This window comes from Oncorhynchus mykiss, chromosome 31 (assembly GCF_013265735.2).
Source record: "Oncorhynchus mykiss isolate Arlee chromosome 31, USDA_OmykA_1.1, whole genome shotgun sequence".
NCBI classification, from domain to species: domain Eukaryota; kingdom Metazoa; phylum Chordata; class Actinopteri; order Salmoniformes; family Salmonidae; genus Oncorhynchus; species Oncorhynchus mykiss.
In genome coordinates this window covers 28,402,023-28,425,966 of record NC_050571.1, presented here as the reverse complement: position 1 = coordinate 28,425,966, position 23,944 = coordinate 28,402,023, and the positions used below count along the sequence as shown (strand labels likewise).

General features: G+C 43.3%; 2 protein-coding genes and 1 long non-coding RNA gene across 5 annotated transcripts; all 3 read right to left on the bottom strand.

Annotated features, from left to right (window-relative positions):
- Positions 1–307: 307 nt before the first annotated feature.
- On the bottom strand, positions 308–15,656 carry LOC110504935 (centromere protein I). Of its 3 annotated transcripts, none has more exons than XM_021583815.2 (20): positions 15,355–15,656; positions 14,931–15,068; positions 14,665–14,783; positions 14,399–14,506; positions 14,268–14,316; positions 14,119–14,165; positions 13,700–13,789; positions 13,372–13,503; positions 12,420–12,557; positions 11,112–11,232; positions 10,440–10,537; positions 10,099–10,216; positions 9,799–9,863; positions 9,392–9,501; positions 8,733–8,868; positions 8,354–8,478; positions 4,661–4,709; positions 2,164–2,382; positions 1,655–1,696; positions 308–1,471 (listed from the first exon to the last, which is right to left on the bottom strand). In XM_021583815.2, the coding sequence occupies exons 1-20, from the start codon at positions 15,521–15,523 to the stop codon at positions 1,322–1,324; spliced, it is 2,223 nt and encodes a 740-aa protein (XP_021439490.2). In that variant the 5' UTR covers positions 15,524–15,656; the 3' UTR covers positions 308–1,321. The 3 variants fall into 3 exon arrangements, with proteins under 3 accessions (XP_021439490.2, XP_036826133.1, XP_021439491.2); XM_036970238.1 differs by having other exon boundaries at positions 2,164–2,379; XM_021583816.2 differs by having other exon boundaries at positions 14,937–15,068.
- Positions 15,657–16,127: 471 nt separating this feature from the next.
- On the bottom strand, positions 16,128–18,949 carry LOC110504934 (transmembrane protein 35A). Its single transcript, XM_021583814.2, has 2 exons — positions 18,733–18,949; positions 16,128–17,592 (listed from the first exon to the last, which is right to left on the bottom strand). The coding sequence occupies exons 1-2, from the start codon at positions 18,850–18,852 to the stop codon at positions 17,230–17,232; spliced, it is 483 nt and encodes a 160-aa protein (XP_021439489.1). The 5' UTR covers positions 18,853–18,949; the 3' UTR covers positions 16,128–17,229.
- Positions 18,950–21,767: 2,818 nt separating this feature from the next.
- On the bottom strand, positions 21,768–23,718 carry LOC110504300. Its single transcript, XR_005041208.1, has 3 exons — positions 23,635–23,718; positions 23,077–23,182; positions 21,768–22,888 (listed from the first exon to the last, which is right to left on the bottom strand). It is a non-coding gene; the product is annotated as an uncharacterized LOC110504300 (long non-coding RNA).
- Between the last annotated feature and the right edge of the window lie 226 nt (positions 23,719–23,944).

Below are 23,944 nucleotides of genomic sequence, written 5' to 3'. Positions count from 1 at the left end.
CTGAATAATTTTGCACGCCCAATTTTTCAGTTTTTGATTGTTAAAAAAGTTTGAAATATCCAATAAATGTCGTTCCACTTCATGATTGTGTCCCACTTGTTGTTGATTCTTCACAAAAAAATACAGTTTTATATCTTTATGTTTGAAGCCTGAAATGTGGCAAAAGGTCGCAAAGTTCAAGGGGGCCGAATACTTTCGCAAGGCACTGTATATGGATTTCAAATGCCTGGGCAAGGGTGTAGCCATACAGAATAGATTTTTTCCCACAAAGTATAGTTTGAAGCATTCATTGTATTGACATTTGACATACTGGTGAGAAGGGTTTATTTAGTTTTCTAGGGCAACATTTAGGCTAATGAGAGAAGAGAAGCTGCATGTTGCCTAATTATAGACAAATTGACTTACAAATAGCCTACCAAAATGTCAGAAATAAGCAGAAACATCTAAGTCAGGCAACAAAAATCCTTGTTGTCTATATTAGCGGGTTAGAGTCCGGTGCGGGCCTCAAATTTTCACAATGGCTGTCATCAGGCGGTTGCGGCTGGGTTATTCGCAATTGCAGGTGGGCGCACAAACAGCTGACCCACGCACCACTACGTTGAAAATGAACAATGGGCTGAAGAATTTACTCGACATATTGACATGAGTACAGCCATTATGCACACAAAGCAGACCTGTGGACCCAATTGTCAGTAATGGTGATGCTCAGAGGGGAAGTCTACGGTGGCACTGTGAGAATGGAGTGTGTGTCTGGCGTGCAATGTGTTTCCCTGCACCCAGCATGTTCCAAGTTAACTGGAAAGCCAAGGGCCTATTAACTATCCAGATGGATCCTTCAATTAAGGGAACATGTTTTCCAGAAGGTAGAGCCATTACCTGCAAAAGATACTGATGACTTCCCCATAATGAATTATACCAATGGCTTTTAATAGAAAATAGATTAGAATTCTCGCTAAGTTTGCATGTTCCAGCATGTTTAATGTTTGCTTTTTAGGAGCATTGGTGTAATTTAGTAAAAGACCGGGGGGGATGCTTTAGTCTAAAAGAAAATCATAAAATCCTATTCTTATTAATGTGCAAGTTCCACAGAAATAAATCGATAGAAGCGTAAGCTATACAAGAGAACAGACAACACATGAGCACCAAGCGGAACTAAAATAGGGACAAGACATAATAAAAACAAGATTTTAAAAAGTGTCTATTTACAGAGATAGTCTAGTCTCTTGTGAATCTTGCCTTGGAGAAGATGGCGAGAGATAAAACATGTATACGTCCTTTACAACAAGGAGAAGTTTCAGTCTTGTGTTTTGTCCTCTGCTGTTTAACTGTTTGTGGGTTGCCTGTCTCCCTGACCCTGGTCATTGGTTCCAGCCACAGAGCGTCGGGTGATGCTACTCTGAACAAACTGTTGGAGGCCCTGAAAGCCCTGAGAGAAGAGGAACTCCAGGTACCAGTCCCACTGCTTCCCGGCCTACAGACAGACAGACAGACAGCGTTACAGACCATCCATTAAAAAAGGACCATCCAGGACTGCCTATAGCTCGCTGATCAATAGCATGAGGTCAATTAAAAATCAAAACGGCACACTTTAAAATGCACATCAGTGCACGTACATACAGACATTAAAACTAAATAAGTGGTAAGACTGTGGTACCTTTATGGAATTGAGATCCACTTCCTTCCTCTCTGGCCAACACTGATAAAGAGAGAAGCATTAATATTCAACAGTTTCCCTCCTCCCAGTAAATCTCAGTAGAACAGTGTACTGGATGTTGCAGTGATTCTGACCAAAAAGAAGTACTTAGATAATTAAACATGATGAAAAATCAAGTCTCATGCAGCACCCATGAATAATAAAATGTGATTCTGTATTAATGGATCTTGTATAAAAGATACATTAATAACACATTCATCTCCTTGTCCAGCCTTAAAATGTATTCATTCAACTGGAGAGGCTGGCTGCTCCCTTGTGCGTCAGGTGTTTCTCTTGAAATGTGAAAATTAGACTTCATATATAAACTGAGCACAAACATTTAGTGGACATTTATGAAAATGATATACAATATTAGTTTCACGGATCTGGACTTTATATAATGCCTGAAAGAATGCAATGAGTAAATAAATCGCCAACATTTTCTAAGTTACATAAAAATTCTCACTCACCTTGTGATGAAAGTCGAGGGCGTAGCCGAGGAAGGCAGGGTGGTGGATGAGGTCGAAGCTGGTCCAGGGCTTGGCCACTTTGCTGAGAGACAGGAGCTCCTGGTCCACCTCGATGGCCATGCCTGGAAGGAACATCTTGGAGTTCCACAGGCAGCTCACCATGAAGGACAGGTAGTGGTTAAACTCCCGGTACGTCTGCCTGCTGATGTGAAACGCCTGCTGCAATGGAGGGATGATAAAAATAAATCAAAAAGAGCGATGGAGATGTAGTTTAAACACTTTAAACAGTGTATGACACATGCTAAATAAATAGGCTCTCTCACAGAATATCACCAGGGAAAGGGTGTTAGGTGGTTAAAACCCAGGTCCATTATCTATAATGTCTGCCCGCGCTGACCAATTTGCATTCCGCTTACCGGATCCATTTCTCTTGGTAAGACGCTGACGGAAATATGGGGTAAACATATATTGTTTCGTACCGAGTGCCTTCGGAAAGTATTCAGACCCCTTGACTTATTCCACTTTGTTGTGTTAAAGCCTGTATTCGCGGATTCAATCGTTTTTTCCCCCTGACCCATCTACACACAATACCCCATAACGACAAAGTGAAAACATGTTTTTTTAAATATTAGCAGATTTATTGAAAATGAAATACAGAATTCTCTCATTTACATAAATATTCACACCCCTGAGTCAATACTTTGTAGAACCACCTTTGGCAGCGATTAGAGCTGTGACTCTTTCTGGCTAAGTCTCTAAGAGCTTTGCACATCTGGATTGCGCAACATTTGCACATTATTCTTAAATTCTTCATGCTCTGTCAAGTTATCATTGCTAGACAGCCATTTAAGTCTTGCCATAGATTTTCAAGCCAATTTGAGTCAAAACTGTAACTAGGCCACTCAATATGGGCTCCTGAGTGGCACAGCGGTTTAAGGCACTGCATCTCAGTGCTAGAAGCGTCACTACAGACCTGGTTCGATTCCAGGCTGTATCACAACCGACCGTGATTAGGCGTCTCTTAGGGCTGCGCACAATTGGCCCAGCGTCGTCCGGGTTAGGCAGTCATTATAAATAAGAATTTGTTTGAAACTGACTTGCCTAGCTAAATAAAGGTTACATTTAATAAACAATTTTAAAAATATCTTGGTAAACAACTCATGAATATTTGGTATTGTGTTTCAGGGTTATTGTCCAGCTGAAAGGTGAATGTGTCTCCCAGCGTCTGTTGGAGAGCAAACTGAACCAGGTTTTCCTCTAGGATTTTGCCCGTACTTGGCTCTATTCCATTTTTACATTTTTTTTTTTTAAAGTTCCTAGTCCTTGCCGTTGACAAGCATACCCATAACATGATGCAGCCACCACCATGCTTAAACATATGCAGTGTGTACCTCAATGATGTGCTGTGTTGGATTTTCCCCAAACATAACACTTTGTATTCAGGACAAAAGGTTAATGTCTTTGCCACATCTTTTGCAGTTTTACTTAAGTGCTTTATTGCAAAAAGGATGGATGTTTTGGAATATTTTATTCTGTACAGGCTTCCTTCTTTTCACTGTGTAATTTAGGTTCGTATTGTGGAGTAACTACAATGTTGATCCATCCTCAGTTTTCTCCTATCACAGCCTTTAAACTCTGTAACTGTTTTAAAGTCACCATTGCCTTTGGTGAAATCCCTAGATTGGTTTCCTTTCTCTCTGGACACAGAGTTAGAAAGGATGCCTGTATCTTTGTAGTGACTGGAGTCTTTTTCTGAAGTGTTTTGACAGATTTCATGACAATGCTTATATGGCAAAAAGTTGTATCTAACATACAACTGTAACGATGTATTTTAGAGACAACTAGTGCTTATGTGCACATGTATTTATGTTTTCAATAAACATTGGAGACGAAATAAAGCTTCTACATTGTAAACAATCTAAACCAACCTCATCTGTTTTGCCACATGGCTGCGCATGTGTCGTTTTTTTTTGCTAAACAACCAACATGTCTATAGGTGCCCTTCTTTGAGAAGCATTGAAAAACCTCACTGGTCTGTGGTTGAAATTGAAATTCACTGCACGACGGAGGGACCTTACAAATGATTGTATGTGGGTTGAATACTTATTGACTCAAGACATTTCATCTTTTCATTTTTAATTTAAAACAAATTTAAAAACATAATTCCACTTTCACATTATGGGGTATTGTGTGTAGATCAGTCATACAAAATCTCAGTCATGGGGTGTGTATACTTTCTGAAGGCACTGTATACAAATGGCAGTACCTACTTGCAAATTCAATTGCCTTCATACACTAGAATTGTTTTTGTTCTTGTTTGAACGAGTAACCACCAAAATTGCAATTCTTTAATCAGCACTTAATTCTAATAGTTTCGTTCATCATGTGGACGGGTAGAAGTGACCTCACGAGGAGCCTTGAAATGCTTGATTATGCAAAAACACTGTTAGATTTGCAAAGCAGAAAACATATCTTAAAAAGGGAGTGCTTCTATTACCTTGGTCTCCTTTTGTTGACACTTAGCAGAGATCAGGTTATTCTTGTACCTGGAAAAAAGAGAAATAACTTTAGTGGTCTGTATAAGGGTGGAAAAGCAACCACATTGCTTTCCATGTTATGTAAACATCTGTCCAAAAGGCCATTTACTGCGAGCAGAACATTTTACAATAACAAGCTTAAAGACAAACACCATAGTAGCAGCAGTTGCTAAGACCAGATGTTTGGCCTGTTTTAATACAAGCAGTGGTCTTTTGACATGCTATAGATTCCCCCATACTCAACTAGCGGACATAAGTCCGGATCCGGACCCAGAAGGGGGTCAATATGGACCATGGATCCAGTCGGACGTAAATGTGTTGAATTGCAGGAAATGAGTTAAATAAATGTAATAAAAAACAGCAAAAACAATTCCCTGCCACATGCAAAATGTGTAGAATTGAGGGAAATTAGCTTTGAAACTCTCCACCAACAAGAGGGGTGTGAACAGTTTGGGGTTGCATGGGTTGTGAGGTGGGAGTCTGTTACTACGCCGATGAATGACAATATCCATCCGGACCTTTGCGACCTAGGAAATGTGTGTGACCGGAACTTCTTAACTAGTACTAGAGGACCCCTGCTACAGATGTATGCTTTAACTAGTACTAGAGGACCCCTGCTACAGATGTATGCTTTAACTAGTACTAGAGGACCCCTGCTACAGATGTATGCTTTAACTAGTACTAGAGGACCCCTGCTACAGATGTATGCTTTAACTAGTACTAGAGGACCCCTGCTACAGATGTATGCTTTAACTATTACTAGAGGACCCCCGCTATAGATGTATGCTTTAACTAGTACTAGAGGACCCCTGCTAGACGCATGCTTTAACTAGTACAAGAAAACCACCCCCGTCGCGGACCAAGTCTTGCTCCCAGACAGACTAAATAACTTTTTTGCCTGCTTTGAGGACAATACAGTGCCACTGACACGGCCCACAACCAAAACCTGCGGACTCTCCTTCATTGCAGTCGTTTTGAGTAAAATATTTAAACGTGTTAAACCTCGCAAGGCTGCAGGCCCAGACGGCATCCCCAGCCGCGTCCTCAGAGCATGCGCAGACCAGCTGACTGGTGTGTTTACGGACATATTCAATAAATCCTTATCCCAGTCAGCTGTTCCCACATGCTTCAAGGGGGCCACCATTGTCCCTGTTCCCAAGGGACGGTAGTCGTTTAGCTCAGTTACCTTAGCTAAATGACTACTGCCCCGTAGCACTCACTTCCGTCATCATCAAGTGCTTTGAGAGACGAGTCAAGGACCATATCACCTCCACCCTCCCTGACACCCTAGACCCACTCCAATTTGCTTACCGCCCAAATAGGTCCACAGACGATGCAATCTCAACCACACTGCACACTGCCCTAACCCATCTGGACAAGAGGAATACCTATGTGAGAATGCTGTTCATCGACTACAGCTCAGCATAACACCATAGTACCCTCCAAACTCGTCATCAAGCTCGAGACCCTGGGTCTCGACCCCGCCCTGTGCAACTGGGTATTGGACTTACTGACGGGCCGCCCCCAAGTGGGGGTTGAAACTGGAGCAGCAGCACACCCAGTCCACCTGGCTGTGCTGCTGCTCCAGTTTCAACTGTTCTGCCTTATTATTATTATTCGACCATGCTGGTCATTTATGAACATTTGAACATCTTGGCCATGTTCTGTTATAATCTCCACCCGGCACAGCCAGAAGAGGACTGGCCATCCCACATATGCTCTCTCTAATTCTCTCTTTCTTTCTCTCTCTCGGAGGACCTGAGCCCTAGGACTATGCCCCAGGAATACCTGACATGATGACTCCTTGCTGTCCCCAGTCCACCTGACTGTGCTGCTGCTCCAGTTTCAACTATTCTGCCTTATTATTATTCGACCATGCTGGTCATTTATGAACATTTGAACATCTTGACCATGTTTTGTTATAATCTCCACCCGGCACAGCCAGAAGAGGACTGGCCACCCCACATAGCCTGGTTCCTCTCTAGGTTTCTTCCTAGATTTTGGCCTTTCTAGGGAGTTTTTCCTAGCCACCGTGCTTCTACACCTGCATTGCTTGCTGTTTGGGGTTTTAGGCTGGGTTTCTGTACAGCACTTTGAGATATCAGCTGATGTACGAAGGGCTATATAAATAAATTTGATTTTGATTTGATTTGGTGAGGGTAGGTAACAACACCTCCACCCCGCTGATCCTCAACACCGGGGCCCCACAAGGATGCGTTCTGAGCCCTCTCCTGTACTCCCTGTTCACCCATGGCTGCGTGGCCATGCACGCCTCCAACTCAATCATCAAGTTTGCGAACAACACTACAGTGGTAGGCTTGATTACCAACAACGACGAGACGGCCTACAGGGAGGAGGTGAGGGCCCTCGGAGTGTGGTGTCAGCAGAGTGAGCACCCCCCTATCCACATCGATGGGACAGTAGTGGAGAGGGTAGTAAGTTTTAAGTTCCTTGGCGTACACATCACAGACAAACTGAATTGGTCCACCCACACAGACAGCGTCGTGAAGAAGGCGCAGCAGCGCCTCTTCAACCCCAGGAGGCTGAAGAAATTCGGCTTGTCACCAAAAGCACTCAAACTTCTACAGATGCACAATCGAGAGCATCCTGTCGGGCTGTATCACCGGCTGGTACGGCAACTGCTCCGCCCACAACCGTAAGGCTCTCCAGAGGGTAGTGAGGTGTGCACAATGCATCACCAGGAGCAAACTACCTGCCCTCCAGGACACCCGATGTCACAGGAAGGCCATAAAGATCATCAAGGACAACCACCCGAGCCACTGCCTGTTCACCCCGCTATCATCCAGAAGGCGAGGTCAGTACAGGTGCATCAAAGCATGGCCCGAGAGACTGAAAAACAGCTTCTATCTCAAGGCCATCAGACTGTTAAACAGCCACCACTAACTAATATTGAGTGGCTGCTGCCAACACACTGACTCAACTCCAGCCACTTTAATAATGGGAATTGATGTAAGATATATCACTAGCCACTTTAAACAATGCTACTTAATATAATGTTTACATACCCTACATTACTCATCTCATATGTATATACTGTACTCGATACCATCTACTGCATCTTGCCTATGCCGTTCTGTACCATCACTCATTCATATATCTTTATGTACATATTCTTTATCCCTTTACACTTGTGTGTATAAGGTAGTAGTTTTGGAATTGTTAGATTACTCATTGGTTACTACTGCATTGTCAGAACTAGAAGCACAAGCATTTCGCTACACTCGCATTAACATCTGCTAACCATGTGTATGTGACAAATACATTTGATTTGGATTTGATTTACTAGAGGACCCCTGCTATAGATGTATGCTTTGTGTATTTGTGCGACAAGACATTCGTGCTTTGAGTAATGCATGCTGTTTGCACTCTTCATATGCCTGAAAAATGATTTGGGAAAACGGATCTTAGCGCAATTCTGCACCCTTGACCCTTCATTATCATGAATCATAAATGTAATGTTCTGGCTGGTGAGCTGTACCAAGAGAGCGTACCATTCACACGCAGATGATTTGCACACGACAACGCAGTGACCGCACTGTGAAAAGATGACACTCTGACGTGACGGTGTTGACTTCCAACAGGCCCGGTGTTGACATGATAATACTGGCGTTGACGTCACCACTCCTCCTCACCTGTACATGATGTAGCCGAGGCGGTCCACGCTGACAGGGTCGGTGGCAAACAGGGCTGGGTAGAACACGCCCACGGGGGGCATGACCACCAGGGGGAGCCCGTACTTCAGGAACATGTCACACACCTGAATGGCACGCACAGGGGCACACACGTCATCACCTCCACAACAAACACGGTTGTCTCCTTTTCTAAACGGACCATGAATATGGAACAACTGATCTAGTGCACTCTGGTTAAAGTGAATATGATTACAGCGATCAACCACTTACAGGGTTCTAACAGTCCTGCATGGGTGGGATCACTATAAGGGTTCGGACAGACTTTTTCCCCCCCTTTATGTATTCAACGAAATGTACTGGCTTCATCTGGTTTGATTACCGTCTCGTAGAAGTCCAAAATGAAGCTGAGGAGCAGGGAGTGGCAGCCTTCTAGCTGCAGCCCCACGGCGGCCAGGCGGCCCACGAAACGCACCAGCTCCACAACAGAGTCCATGAAGCCAGACAGACTCATGTTCCTGGGGAGGAGTTGAAGAATGGTCACGTAACTGAACATAAGACAAAGGCCTTAATAACAAGGAAAAGGGTGAATGGTAATGATGCATGGGACTAGTGAGAAGCTCAAACGGGGGGCTTTGTCCTTGGATCATATTCATTTCTCCTTCAGCAACCCCGCCCACCCCGGTTAATGCAATAAAAGACAATAACCAAATCAGCGCTGAGTGTGCAGCAATGAGGCCAGGCGGAGACACACAGACACACTGCAGTTCATTACGTTGCTGCGTTCCAGAGGACAGCACTGAGGAGAAACCGAGGAGGTTGACCATCACACACCTCAGACATTGATTTCTGCACCGCTTTTCATTGAGTTTCTCTGCAGAGGTGAAGTTTGAAATGGGAAGGCAATAAACATGTATTGACAGGGATTGGCCGTTTGTGAAGAGTTAGAATACCGGCGAGGAAGACAGTAAAATGTGTCTTTAACTAAAGGAAGTTACAGGGCTTTGGTGTTGGAAGTGTGTGACGGACAGTGAGACTCACATGGGTGTGTGGCTGTGGAGACTGATGTCCAGGCCGTCCTCCAGGGCGTACACAGAGTGCCAGGTCAACCACTTCAACAGCATGTTGTTCAGACAGTCAATCACACTGCACTGGACAGACAACAGAGGGGTGGTGCTTATTTAAAGCGGTAAAAAAAACAAACATTTACAACGACAACAGGGCACAATGTAGAAAAACAGTGTAAAACGTCTCATCAGAAAACAAAATGGTTCTCACTGAACAAGTAGTTCCTCCCTGTTTCAATAAGTTCTCTTCCATTTGGTGCCAAATGAATACAACCCAGGATTAAAAAGGAGCTGATAACTGGAAATGGATATAATGGTATGATGCAAGCTTCTTATAATTAATTGAAAAGTGGGATCTGGAGGCATTCTGTTGACAATTACCTTGAAGAACAGCGTGGAGGTGAAGAACAGCTGAACGAGAGGCTCAAACAGAAGCTGGTTGATACCTGAGAGAGATGCAGGAGAGCAAGGAAATTTGCACAAACCATATAATTCGACCACATGACTACGTTTAATTCAACCACCTGACTACTTTTCCCAGGCTCCCTGGTATATGCTGCCAGCCTGACATGTGCTGGGGATTGCATAGTCACGTGTCTTCCAGCGGTTACAGTTCAGCAGTTTAATTAGGAGAGAGAGAGAGTGGAGAGCAAGGCAGCCAAGCAAACAGGGCCTACTCACAGGAACTGGGGACCACGGGGATGTCACTCAGCAGACCCAGAATCTGGGGGCGGAGGAGTGAACCGTCCCAAACATTCAGGAACTTGTAGAGGAAGCCCTCGGTGCTGGAGAAGCCCTCCTGAGGGGAGAGGGAGGGAGGGATGAAGAGAGAGAGACAAAACATACGCATCTCAAATGAGCGTTTGACTGTGGCATCATTTATTAACGAGCAGCGAGGGGGAAGAGAGTGGGAGCAGAGAAGAGTTTAACACGCTCTGACAGATCCAAATCTGGCATAAAAGGGAGGGGCGGGGACGGGAACTGGGGGTGACAGGGTGAGAGGAGCCTGGAGGGGGGCTCACCTGGAGGAAATGTTGTGTGGAGAGCAACCTGTTGAGGAGGTGCAGGGCCTCGGACGAACTCCCGGAGCCCCCGTCCCTACTGCTGCAGAACAGAAACTCTGAAACCCCAAAGAGGAAAATAAAGATATTTTAAATGTTGAAAAGGTCAGGGGAAAGAAGAGAACAAAAAACAAGTGGTGATGACAGAATCACATTGTGGATTTGTACAATCTTGACACCCAACCTTTTTATTTTCATAAAAGCTTTTCTACAGAGCGTTGCTTTGCAACGCCTACTGGGAATGGATGAGGGTTCAATCAGTAGACGCATTTGACAGAAGTGCCCTGTAACAAAAATTCTACTACTGAACCATTTTTCATGTTCCATTATCGAAAAAGTACCTACGTTTCGGGTATACCGTGCAACTCTAGTGTTTTTTGTTTTGTTGCATATCCTACTCCCCCTGAGACACCCTCAGAGAGTGGGGTCACAGCCAAGGATCAGCCATTATTGACAGCGACTATGGACCAATTAGGGTTAAGATCGACAGATTTTTTCACCTAGCCGGCTTGGGGATTCAAACGACCAACCTTTGGTTACTGGCTCAACACTAATCTCTAGGCTACCTGCCGACACGTTTCTGCAGCGACAGAGACAACCGAGGAAGACGTAGTGGTTGGTTAGTGATTGTACCCTCATGGAGGGCGTGGCCCAGCCAGAAGTTGAGTCGGAGGAAGGCGGAGTCATCCTGTACGTAGTCCAGGTAACAGAGGGACAGATTGGAGCCCAGCAGAGAACCCATCTGGGATGGGAGCTGTGGAAGGGAGACATGATTATTAGACACACATTTGCAGTACGCACATCAAACCCCACCACCCACTCACACTTTAAACACACCCACACAACACACAAACAAACACAATTCAGCATACAAAGTGAGGGGCCATTAACACCAAGCCAGCATCATGTTCTAAATAGCTTCATGGCAAGATATTCGCAGCCCCTATTGAAGGAGAGAATATGTTGCCCGTGTCCTTGTTTTCAATGAGTGAGCAATCAATCTGTCACTGAGTGACTGGACTAAATCTGTCACATCTACTTATACTCATAATATAGTAAATCATGGCCATGTCTGTGGCAGGCAGCATTCAGACATTTCCCCACACGGACTGGCCTGTTTGTATTTGTGTGAACAGCTCCCTGGCAATATGGGAACTTAACAAATAAAGAGAGACAGATTGTGAACGGACATGGCCGAGTCTTCCCATATTTACAAGGAGAAAACGCATCGTTCCTCTGATTTGTTTGAGCTGCATGATGGACAGTACTAGCTGATCTGTCCTGTCCACCCACAGCCATAAAAAGTAGAAAGTGCTGGCAGAATGGCTTGTTGCAAACGTTGGCTGTGTACGGGGAATTTATGTAGCGTAAGTGTCCTTAAACCTTTTAAAGAAATGTATCTGGGTTGATCAGGTCAATGGACCTACCAAGCAAACAGTATTTGTTTGCAGCACTTTTGTGATTGTCAACGCTTTATAACTTTTTCAATGTGGCTCCAAGTTATACATCTCTGTTGGCCGGTTAATTAATGACTCGTTTGGGACAAACACACCCTGATGAAGTCTAAACAGAGCAATGACAAATTTAAAAAACAAACGACATGGAGAGAGCTCATGAATCGGTTTTATGGCTCAGGGTAATAAAACAGGACACTGCCAGCAGTCAAATTGAGTGGCAGACGAGGTTCAGCCCTTGGTCTCTTCTGTTATCCAACAAAACTGTGGCGGTGACATAGCACCCCCATGTGGCTGCAGAATGACACTAAAGTGAAATGGGCAGTGCTGGCACCTACAAAAAAAAAAAACAGTATTTTCCATCCTGCTTAAATCCACACCTTCCATCTGTTTCAAATCCAAGTATCTAGGCTATACAGCTGTGTGACTAATCAGACCGCTGAGAGAGACGGAGAGAGGTGTGTGAGAGAGGGGAGGAGAGGGTTACCTCTATGCGGTGGAGGTTGTCCAGCAGCTGTGGGAAGGTGTGGAGTTGCTCCAGGGGGAAGACCTTCCTGCTGCTGGAGAAGGGGGAGTTTCTCTGGACAGATGAGCTCAGCGATGGCACCTCCAGGTGATGGTATTTCTGACAGATGGATCAGTGATTGGGATATCAGTACGATATTTGATTATCGATTTGTAAGCAGTTCATTAGCTACAGAAACAAAACAAGAAGAGCTTGATCTATGTAGGACAAACGTGAATAAAATGTTTAGTCTAACATACACCAAGTATACCAAACATTAGAAACGCCTTCCTAATATTAAGTTGCACCCCCTTTTCCCGTCAGAATAGCCTCAATTCATTAGGGCATGGACTCTACAAGGTGTGGAAAGCATTCCACAGGAATGCTGGCTCCAATGTCTCCTGCAGTTGTGTCAAGTTAGCTGGTTGTGATTCGGGTGGTGGATCATTTTTGATACACACGGGAAACGGTTGAAACTGAAAAACCCAGCAGCGTTGCAGTTCTTGACACAGTCAAACCGGTGCATCAGGCACCCACTACCAGTGTTTAAAGACAAATAATTTGTCTTGCCCATTCGCCCTATGAACGGCACACATACACAAACAATGTCTCAATTGTCTCAAGGCTTTACAAATCCTTCTTTAACCTGTCTCCTCCCCTTCATCTACACTGATTAAAGTAGATTTAACAAGTGACATCAATAAAGGATCATATCTTTCAGCTGGTAAGTCTGTCATGGAAAGTGTTCTTAATGTTTTGTATACTCAGTAGACTTTGAATGCAATAAATAGTGACTGACCCCACAATAATTAGAATTTAGCAAACAGCAATATTCTTCTAAATGATATAAATTAGCACTAAAACCCTAAAAAAAAAGACACCGTTCAAGATCATTGGTATTCCTGTTATGCCACAGCTCATCTGATCTCCATACCCTCTTCCTGGAGTTGGTCTTGTGTTTCACTCCTAGGGTCAGGCTGATGTCAGACGACACTTGGCTGTTGTTCCTCTTCTGGACAGCACTGAGCGCTGCCTTCCACATGGAGTTGTGATTCTTAAACCCACTCTGAACGACAGCAGAAAACATACACGTGACATGAAGTATGTTTGTCAGGGTTCAATTAAGACAATTGGATTGGAATTAGAGTTTACTTACGGATTTGATATGGACAAAATAGACCCCAACCCTGAAGTTTGGTGAACGACAATGTGTGGATTTGTGCAATGGACAAAAGTCACTAGGAGTGATCAATCATACTAACCCTCATTTGTGATGGAAGAGCAAGCGTCACCAGTTCAGGGCAAAACACTTTGTACAACGACAGCAAGTGCAACAGGAACGGCTGCCTGCCCTGGGGACCGTAGACGAGAGGAAAATAATGGAACTCTCAGTGCAACATGCTCACAGTGGGGACTCCACTCTTAGTTTGTTGGCTATAACAATCATTCACAGAGTGTAACTACAGATAATAGTACAGAGGATAAACTATTTATGGGAAGTATGTAGAGAAAGCATCAAACAATATGTAAGTATTCTCCTCATGCCATTTATCACCAAGTATTTCATAATGCTAATACAATGATTAGATGTTTACAATGCATTCACTTGTATTGAATTGCATTAAAATATTACAAGCATTGATCAAAAACACTTAAACAGGACAATACTGTATTTGTTTACCATTTTTGTTTGGAGGTCCAACAGTTTTCTGACTCTAAATGGCCGAACTATGACAGGGAAAAACCAAAAATGGGTAAGAGCAATGTTGTTCTGCAGAAACAACGTGTACCGTATCATAAAGGTTCATTGAGTAACAAAATGCAACTTACCACTCTCCCTCCTTGTCAAAAGGTAGAGCAAATGGCAGATGTAAGGAGACTGAAACACAAAAAAAAACATCATGACTTAAATAGCAATGCAATCCCATTAGAGCAAGGGGGAATATGATTCCTGCACATACCAAATTCTCCTCTGTCACAAAGTGGAAGATGAAGCCATAGATGGCTCGAAGATTGTCCTTGGAGTCGATCATGTCGAAAACAGTCAGCAGCCACCGAAGGAAAAGCACCTGGAAAACACCCATAACACCTGTTTCATTCAGTTGGAGGGAGAGGACAGAGCAATTCTGATAACAGTATTATTATGTTACGTCCGGTCTCCAGTGTCAACCTTCCAATCTGTGAGAGTGTGTGACTTGCAAAGACCTTTGACAGAGGAGTTCTTTACCTGTGTGCTGATGGCGATCTTGCTGACACATAACCACGCCACCGCTTGAACAACGGCCTCCTGTGGCACCACGGTGGCGGGGATCAGAAACTTCAGGACCCGAACACAAATCTTACCCCCTGTTCAGGGCAAGAAATAGAGAGGAAAGCTGAAATGTTATGTATGGTCAAAATAATTTGTCATAGTGTAAATTGGTATTTCCGGTCAGTCTGTCTAAGCAAATGGCGGCAGTTTCCATTAAGTGTGAGAGTTGGTTGTTGTTGTACCAGTACGGAGGCTCATTGCGTAGTCCAGCATGACAGAGATCGCCTCAGGAGGAAGTCCTCGACTGAGCCCCACTCTCTCCACCTGCACCAGGTGCCTCTCCAGCACATCGTTTCCTATGCGTGGGGTACCCGCCTCCACTAGGAAACAAACAGACAACTCACTGTGAATCCAGACACTGGTGGATGCTGTAGTTAACGTTAGCTCGCTAGGTAGCAAAATAAGTTACAGTAAAAAGGTGTTTCCAAAAGAAGAAAACTGAGCGGCCTTGAAAGTTTACATATGTTGACAGAAAATAACCTGGGCTGCCATTACGGTCAATTAGTTCACGTTGGAGTTTAAAAAGTAGCCAAAATATTCGCTACATTTCACTTCTGCAAGCATTAGTAGCTCTATGCTAACAGCTTCCTAGCTAGCCAACGTTACCTTTTGAGAAGTACTTCAGCGAAAGCAGAAATGGATCCCCAGCCTCGTTCCTTCTTCTTTCTTTCTCCACAACTCGCAAACTTCTGTTTGAAGTTCGGCTAGAAACTGACAAATCGCTTCCAGATGATGAGTCCAAATCTGACCTCGACAGGTTCGCAGCTTTTGCCATTGCTACATATCTAAAACAAATGTGTATTGTGTTTTCCTCAGGCACGAACTCATTCAAACAAAACTCAAATCTTGCGCGCGACCGTTTGTTCTGCGCATGCGCACTTACTACTTCCGCGAGTGTCTTGCGTAGTTCACCGGGCATTGTAGTGCAACAGCCTCAGCAGGACTACATATAAACTGTGTGTAGGCTCATTCATCTCAAGGAGCCTAGTTCAGGTACTCTCATTTTGCAATTAACTGAATTGCAATCCAAGCATTCATTCTCCTTTCTACACACTGTGTTTTGTGAATAACTGCTAATTTTAACTGAATAAAAAGATACATAATGGACACAGCTTAGAGATCTCACCCATACATCTTTATTTAGCTAATTTTGTTTTAGAGGAGCATTATGAATGTTAAAGACCAACTGAACAACTGCTCATCTGACAGAAACTTCCCCTTTATCTACTCAACATCACTGAAGGTATCATCACGTATATATTAATCAAATACATTTCTATTACAAGAATAGCCCAGTGGTAATGGTTATACTCATAGGAATACTTTTATAACATAGTAATTCAACAGAATAGTGTTAAAAATCCCAGAGAAAAATAGACTCACAGATAAACATAAGCCTTTATTGTCATTGGATGTGAAGAGAGACAAAGTCCTTTATTAAGAGACAAAGATCAAGTCCTTTATTGGATATGTCATTTGACAAAGCAGCTGGACTATTGATTGTGGTCCAGAGACATAGAGAGCACTAGGCTAGCAACCATAGATGTATGTTTCAACATAATTGCTAGAAAAATGCCTTCCCATAGGTCTCTCCTCCACATGAGTTCTTGAACAACAGTGTTGGGTCCAACAAAGTGATTAATCAATTTGAGATGAGTGAAAGACTTTTGACCATTTGACAGTTTGGTTTTTCTTTCGGGAAAAGGGGTACATTGTCATGCCTAAGAGTAGTTACAAGAAAATCTAATCATCAGGAAAAAGCTTGGACGAAACTAATACGAATTCACAAAAATGATTCTTATTTTACTAATACCAATGGAAATATGTGATACTGTATAATGTATTTAAATAAATGTGAGTCAATGTTCAACTACAATATATCTCTGGACAGTGCTGATAAGCTATGAGTTTGTTTTAAGCCATTTAATTATGAACCATGCTTAATTACTGTAAAATAACAATTGAATTCAAGAGATATCATTATCTTCCTACCTAAAATTAAGATCAATACAAAAGTACCAATCTTCAATAGTGGAAAACATCAGCATTCTCAAAGCCAACAAAGTCCCTCAAATTGGTATTTGTGCAAAAAACGAACTAAAAACATAGGCATGCTGTATCTTATGTTTTGAAAGATGCTAAATAAAAATGGGAGGGAAAGAGAAAAAAGGTGAGACAAAGGTTGTATATTTTTTCAAAAGAGTTGAGCTGATTACAGTTGCCACAAGTATGATTGTCCACTGTCAAGGTTGGGATACAGGACAAGGGGAAATCAGTTTTAGGATGAGAGTGCAGGGAAGCAGGTGAAACCAATAACCAGTCAGCCAAAAGGGTGGGAGAGGGGACAGGTGGGTGGTTGACTGGGATATATCACTCCTTGTGGCGACTGTGTTTCTTTTGAATCTGAATTGCTCCAATCCAAAGAAATGCACAAGGTTCCATTTTGCTGTCACTCTGCCCAGACTGGATGGTTGGACCTGATTAGGACTGCTTGACTTTGTTATTTTCCTGGGCATTGATATGTTCTTCCCTGCTCTCCTCCCGCTCAGGTCGGTCCTCACTCTGGCGGGCAATGAGCAGTCGGCAGGTGAGCAGAATACCAAAGACCAGAGCATGGGCATATCGTTTCAGGGGGTCTCCTACTAACTGATGGAAGAAGAGGACAGCCAGCATGACCAGCAAGAGCAGGAAGTTAGCCACATCCTTGGGTCTCCCTGGCACCAATGTCAGAACCACACCACAGCCCACCTCCAGTGAGCCAATGATCTTACGGAGCAGCACCGAGCTGATGCCCATCTTCTTTAGACCTGGCAAAGCCTTGGCATAGCTCTTGTATGCCCGTTTCTGAAAAGAGAGAGAACATTTCAGCATTCATTTTTATAGATGCAAAAGAGGTAATTTCATTTATTATTAGTGGCGCACTATAGACTACAGTATATAATTTCTCAGATTTGTTCTAAGGAAGTTTCAGTTCCTCATGAGACAATACATTCAGAGCCAATAGGGACATGTCTAGGCCAACCAGTTTGTCTATAATCATGACACTGACACATACGTTTTTTGTTGTTGATTTTAACAAAATAGTCAACCTATACAGTTTTAAGAGTTATAACTGTAAGTAGTATATACAACCATCACCGAAATGCCTTTTTCCTATCGGGTGGAAAATGTGGAATAAGGAAGAGCTTGGGCCTGATGTGGGCCTACTGCAGTAACACCACCAAAACCAGTCTTTGATATTCCTTAAAATACTAAATCAACCAAAACGTTGAAATGTAATTATTAGGCCTATTCGCCATGGAATAAGAATGTTGAGTAGAACATACATGGATGAGGAGCAGAGCACAGATGAGCATTAACATCGCTGGTAGCCTAATAAGCAAAGTCAATATCCACACAAAACAGGCAGGTGCACCTCAGAATTTGCTCGATCGCGCCGCCATTGCCTATAGCAAAAATGTACCTTCAAACATTTAAAAAAATGTCATATTAGGCTAATAATAACAGATAATTTCCCATAAAATAGGCCTAGTACTGGACAAACGTGTAGGCCTACTGTTATATGCCTAGTCGCTATTTCAAATAAACAGGCCTATGTATTTGTAGCCGAATAAACTGTAGCCTATTCTTTCGATTTTAATTATGCCTAAAGGTAATCTTTTATTTAATTAAATATTTCACAGAAAAATAGACAAAGGTCATATTTTTCTATCATTATACTTCAATAAAGAATGTATTGTCGGCTATAATAACGCAGCAGGCTCCATCATTTAATTGCTTGCATGGGTAAATTCATTCCCACGATTGAAACAATACATACAATCAAATCTTATTTATCAGTTAGATATTATAGGCTATTTTATTTCATGATCTTTTACAAATGTGGGTCAGCAGCGCACAGCACATTATTGGAGCTTGAATGCGTCCGTATTGGCAGAACAATGGCTTTCGCTGCAGTTTATGGTCGCTAAAGGTTTTACTTACCATCTCACTATAAGCATCTTTGCTTAATCTTGGTGTGAGCTTTATGGTGCCCATGAAGACGAAAAAAAGACCAAGAGCGAAAGAGAGGGCCACAATGGTTATCGTCCTCGGTGAAGCCATCTTCGGTATTGTATGTCCCGGTCTCACCACCAAGCTAGTTTCTCCGCGGCCGCTATTCAGTGTATTCACTGAAACACTGACTATTCTTTCCTGTGAAGATGCTAGGGGGGATGGGCTTCTAGAAAAGCGACAAAAATGGCGACAGGAAATTTGTACACAGGGTCCAAATGCCCATTTATGGGGCCCATATACCAAGCAATATTATCAGGTCATCTGAATATTATTTGGTCATAGGCAAACAAGAAGAAGAAAAAAATCCTCAAAAATGTAACATCAAAGTTAGCATGCATAAATAATACTAATAGCCTAGTAGTGAAATAGGAAACATGGGAACATACCTGTATGGCTAATAGTTTGGAGCTTGTCCTAAAACTGTTTGGACTGCAGGGAGCAGTCCAGGTCAAGCAATGAAGCATTGTCATCTTCAAAGTGAACAAGCACAGTGAGAATACTTCAAGGCATATGGTAAACTTTGAAGGAAGCATGCCCATTGTACAGTTCAATTTTGTACTTGTTATTTCCTCAAATTGACCTGGTGTTGTAATATCTCATAATGCTATTTTCCTTTCACAAACTTTCTTTTCTGTGGGTAATGTTTTCAACAGTCAAATAAATCAAATCAAAGTTTATTTTTCACATGCGCCGAATACAACAGGTGAAATGTTTACTTACAGGCTCTAACTAATATTGCAAAAAAAGGTATTAGGTAAACAATAGGTAAGTAAAGAAATAAAACAACAGTAAAAAGACAGGCTATATACAGTAGCGAGGTTATAAAAGTAGCGAGGCTACATACAGACACTGGTTAGTCAGGCTGATCGAGGTAGTATGTCCATGTAGATATGGTTAAAGTGACTATGCATATATGATGAACAGAGAGTAGCAGTAGCGTAAAAGAGGGGTTGGAGGGTGGTGGGTGGGACACAATGCAGATAGCCCGGTTAGCCAATGTGTGGGAGCACTGGTTGTTCGGCCCAATTGAGGTAGTATGTACATGAATGTATAGTTAGAGTTACTATGCATATATGATAAACAGAGAGCAGCAGCATAAAAGAGGGGTTGGGGGGCACACAATGCAAATAGTCCGGGTAGTCATTTGATTACCTGTTCAGGAGTCTTATGGCTTGGGGGTAAAAACTGTTGAGAAGCCTTTTTGTCCTACACTTGGCACTCCAGTACCGTCTGCCATGCGGTAGTAGAGAGAACAGTCTATGACTGGGGTAGCTGGGGTCTTTGACAATTTTTAGGGCTTTCCTCTGACACCGCCTGGTGTAGAGGTCCTGGATGGCAGGCAGCTTTGCCCCAGTGATGTACTGGGCCGTACGCACTACCCTCTGAAGTGCCTTGTGGTCGGAGGCCGAGCAATTGCGGTACCAGGCAGTGATGCAACCGGTCAGGATGCTCTCGATGTTGCAGCTGTAGAATCTTTTGAGGATCTCAGGACCCATGCCAAATCTTTTTAGTTTTCTGAGGGGGAATAGGCTTTGTTGTGCCCTCTTCACAACTGTCTTGGTGTGTTTGGACCATTCTAGTTTGTTGTTGATACGGACACCAAGGAACTTGAAGCTCTCAACCTGCTCCACTGCAGCCCCATTGATGAGAATGGGGGCGTGCTCGGTCCACCTTTTCCTGTCGTCCACAATCATCTCCTTAGTCTTGGTTACGTTGAGGGATAGGTTGTTATTCTGGCACAACCCGGCCGGGTCTCTGACCTCCTCCCTATAGGCTGTCTCGTCATTGTCGGTGATTAGGCCTACCACTGTTGTGTCATCTGCAAACTTAATAATGGTGTTGGAGTCGTGCCTGGCCATGCAGACGTGGGTGAACAGGGAGTACAGGAGGATCAGCGTGGCAGATGTGTTGCTACCTACCCATCACCACCTGGGGGTGGCCCGTCAGGAAGTCCAGGATCCAGTTGCAGAGGGAGGTGTTTAGTCCCAGAATCCTTAGCTTAGTGATGAGCTTTTAGGGTACTATGGTGTTGAACGCTGAGCTGTAGTCAATGAATAGCATTCTCACATAAGTGTTCCTTTTGTCCAGGTGGGAAAGGGCAGTGTGGAGTTCAATAGAGATTGCATCAACTGTGGATCTGTTTGGGCGGTATGCAAATTGGAGTGGGTCTAGGGATTCTGGGATGATGGTGTTGATGTGAGCCATTACCATCCTTTCAAAGCACTTCATGGCTATTTTAATTTTATCTGTTATTTTACCAGGTAAGTTGACTGAGAACACATTCTCATTTGCAGCAACGACCTGGGGAATAGTTACAGGGGAGAGGAGGGGGATGAATGAGCCAATTGTAAACTGGGGATTATTAGGTGACCGTGATGGTTTGGTGGCCAGATTGGGAATTTAGCCAGGACACCGGGGTTAACACCCCTACTCTTACGATAAGTGCCATGGGATCTTTAATGACCTCAGAGAGTCAGGACACCCGTTTAACGTCCCATCCGAAAGACGGCACCCAACACAGGGCAATGTCCCCAATCACTGCCCTGGGGCATTGGGATATTTTTTTTTATTTTTTTAAATTTTTTTTAGACCAGAGGAAAGAGTGCCTCCTACTGGCCCTCCAACACAACTTCCAGCAGCATCTGGTCTCCCATCCAGGAACTGACCAAGACCAACCCTGCTTAGCTTCAGAAGCAAGCCAGCAGTGGTATGCAGGGTGGTATGCTGCTGGCCCGATGAATGTGAGTGCTACGGATCTGTAGTCATTTAGGCAGGTTGCCTTTGTGTTCTTGGGCACAGGGACTATGGTGGTCTGTTTGAAACATGTTGGTATTACAGACTCAATCAGGGACATGTTGAAAATGTCAGTGAAGACACCTGCCAGTTGGTCAGCACATGCCTGGAGCACACGTCTTGGTAATCCGTCTTGTGTATGTTGACCTGTTCAAAGGTCTTACTCACGTCAGCTTCAGAGAGCATGATCACACAGTCGTCGGGAACAGCTGATGCTCTCATGCATGCCTCAGTGTTGCTTGCCTCGAAGCGAGCAACATATAACATATAACATATAATATAACAAAGGGGCCAAGAAACTTTATAAAATCAAGTCTTACTTTCCATCAAAATTGCAATATAAACAGATCAACTCTATGTATATTTACAAGGAATTGAAATAGTTTGTCCGTACATTGATCATGTTTGTAAACAATTGTTTACTTTTACTACAGATAATTAAATAACCACTAATAAATAAATATTGACACTCACATATAACATATTTTGGTAACATAAAATAAACACACATTTCTCAGAGGTGTATTGGCTTTGTAATTCCTACACAGTTGCTACTAAGAAAAATGTGCTGTCAGGTCTTTTTAAATTGTCCTTCAAAAGCTGATGGAAACTCCAGTTGTAATCCATAAATGTAAGATATGAGGTAATAGAACGAGGTTGTGGAGGGTTTGCAGGCAGGGCAGGCCTCCCTTCTTTTTCTTCATATTATCCTAAAATACAAAATGTGTATCAGTTCACACATAACACCTTTACTGTACTGAAACTATAGGAATCTTATCAAGATCAAATGGATCTGCAACTAAAACTGTCAATGTCTCAAATGGGTTGTAGGAAGGGGGTCTGGGCCTTTGGTCCTTTTCTTGAAGGCGTTGTACTTTATCAAGGTTATTTTTGCTGCCACGTATCCTACACAGAGACAACATTTTACATGAAAAAATATCAATGCCACAATGCTTTCGCTAAGCAATGTCTTTGAAATAGTTCATGGATACATATTCTGTCACTGCAATCTCTACACATTGACCAAGACAGATGATTTTCTAGGAGTCTAACTGAAGGCACAGAGTTATAGTCTCTCTCTTACCTTTCATCTTTGGGCTTGCTGCAGCCTCTCCATCTTCCCACGGTTGTCCCTCATCTGGTGCCAGAGGTCTCCTGTCCCTGATGTTCCTGATTATGAAAGAACAGAGTTCTGGGTAATCCAGATTGACGGCATGCAGCAGCCAGCAAAGACCCCACAGCGTCTTCTGTCTGTCCACCTCAGCTGGTCCATGAAGGCTGAGCAGGGCTTCTTGAGCAGAAAAGCACAACACAATCAAATCTATGGATTTGTGTCTGTCTATGTATCTATCGGTCTCCTGTACATAATTAACATAATCTGTATCTCTGATTGGCTAGCTGGATGGCTAGCTAGCTGATTGGCTGTCTGTCTCTCTGTCTAGTTGTGTGGAGAGTTGTGTGTACGAGGACTAGACTCACAATGTGGCACAGACAGCGGCTCTGGTTCACCAGTCTCTCCAGAGACAGGATCTCAATTATCTCAATCCCCAGCAGGGCGTTCATCTTGTCCTGCTTTCTGGCCAGCCTACAACACAACAACAGAGCAAAACATTTCATCAGTTGGTTCAAAAAAGGAAAAACTACATTGAAAGCACTAATCAGCTTCGCTGCTGTCCATCCTTGCCCACTGTAAATGGTCACACTGAGGTTTTAATGGGTTTAGGTAATATAGATTGTCTGTCACCTCATGGGTTCTATACACCTCATAGAACCTTGTATAACAAAATTATAAAATCAGCTGTAACTTTTATTTTGGCATTGATCAAATTTTCTGTTTACATTAATTCAAACTGGATATAAGAAGTAGCCCTTCCAACAGTTGTGGTTTTCCCACCACTTTATGCTGCTTCAGCAGGTCTGTCAGATACTCCTGGACCTCTTTAATACTCTGCTGGTCACTGGAGTTCACCACAAAGATGAACCCATGGACCTCCCCATAGAGATCCCCCCAGGACCCCCGCACCTCCGGGGCCCCACCGATGTCAAGCAGGCTGACCAGGAAGTTCTCCACTCTCAGCTCCATCCGGACACACCCACGAGTCTAACCCCTCACCCATCGGGGGCACTGCAGACAGAGACAGAACAATTTATGTCAGACAACCCAGATAACCGTGTTATATTTCTATTGGTGTGTATTTAATTCACTGACTGTGGATGTTTTTCCTGCTTTGTCAAGACCGACCACCAGTGCATTGACTTTCCTGCGTGAAAATGTGAGATATATCTTGGAGCAATTTAAGTGAAAGTGTTATATATTTGCAATCGCAAGTAATTGCAGACTGAGTTA

What these genes read in the sequence shown, in the direction of transcription:
- LOC110504935 (XM_021583815.2), bottom strand. Translation starts at nt 15,523, where the DNA reads ATGGCAAAAGCTGCGAACCTGTCGAGGTCAGATTTGGACTCATCATCT. An exon ending in CTCCACAGCCACACACCCAT is followed by an intron (nt 8,869 to 9,391) that starts GTGAGTCTCACT and finishes ACTCCTCCCCAG; the next exon opens with GAACATGAGTCTGTCTGGCT. An exon ending in CTCGGCTACATCATGTACAG is followed by an intron (nt 4,710 to 8,353) that starts GTGAGGAGGAGT and finishes TCTTTTTTCCAG; the next exon opens with GTACAAGAATAACCTGATCT.
- LOC110504934 (XM_021583814.2), bottom strand. Translation starts at nt 18,852, where the DNA reads ATGGCTTCACCGAGGACGATAACCATTGTGGCCCTCTCTTTCGCTCTT. An exon ending in AAGATGCTTATAGTGAGATG is followed by an intron (nt 17,593 to 18,732) that starts GTAAGTAAAACC and finishes CTCTCTTTTCAG; the next exon opens with AAACGGGCATACAAGAGCTA.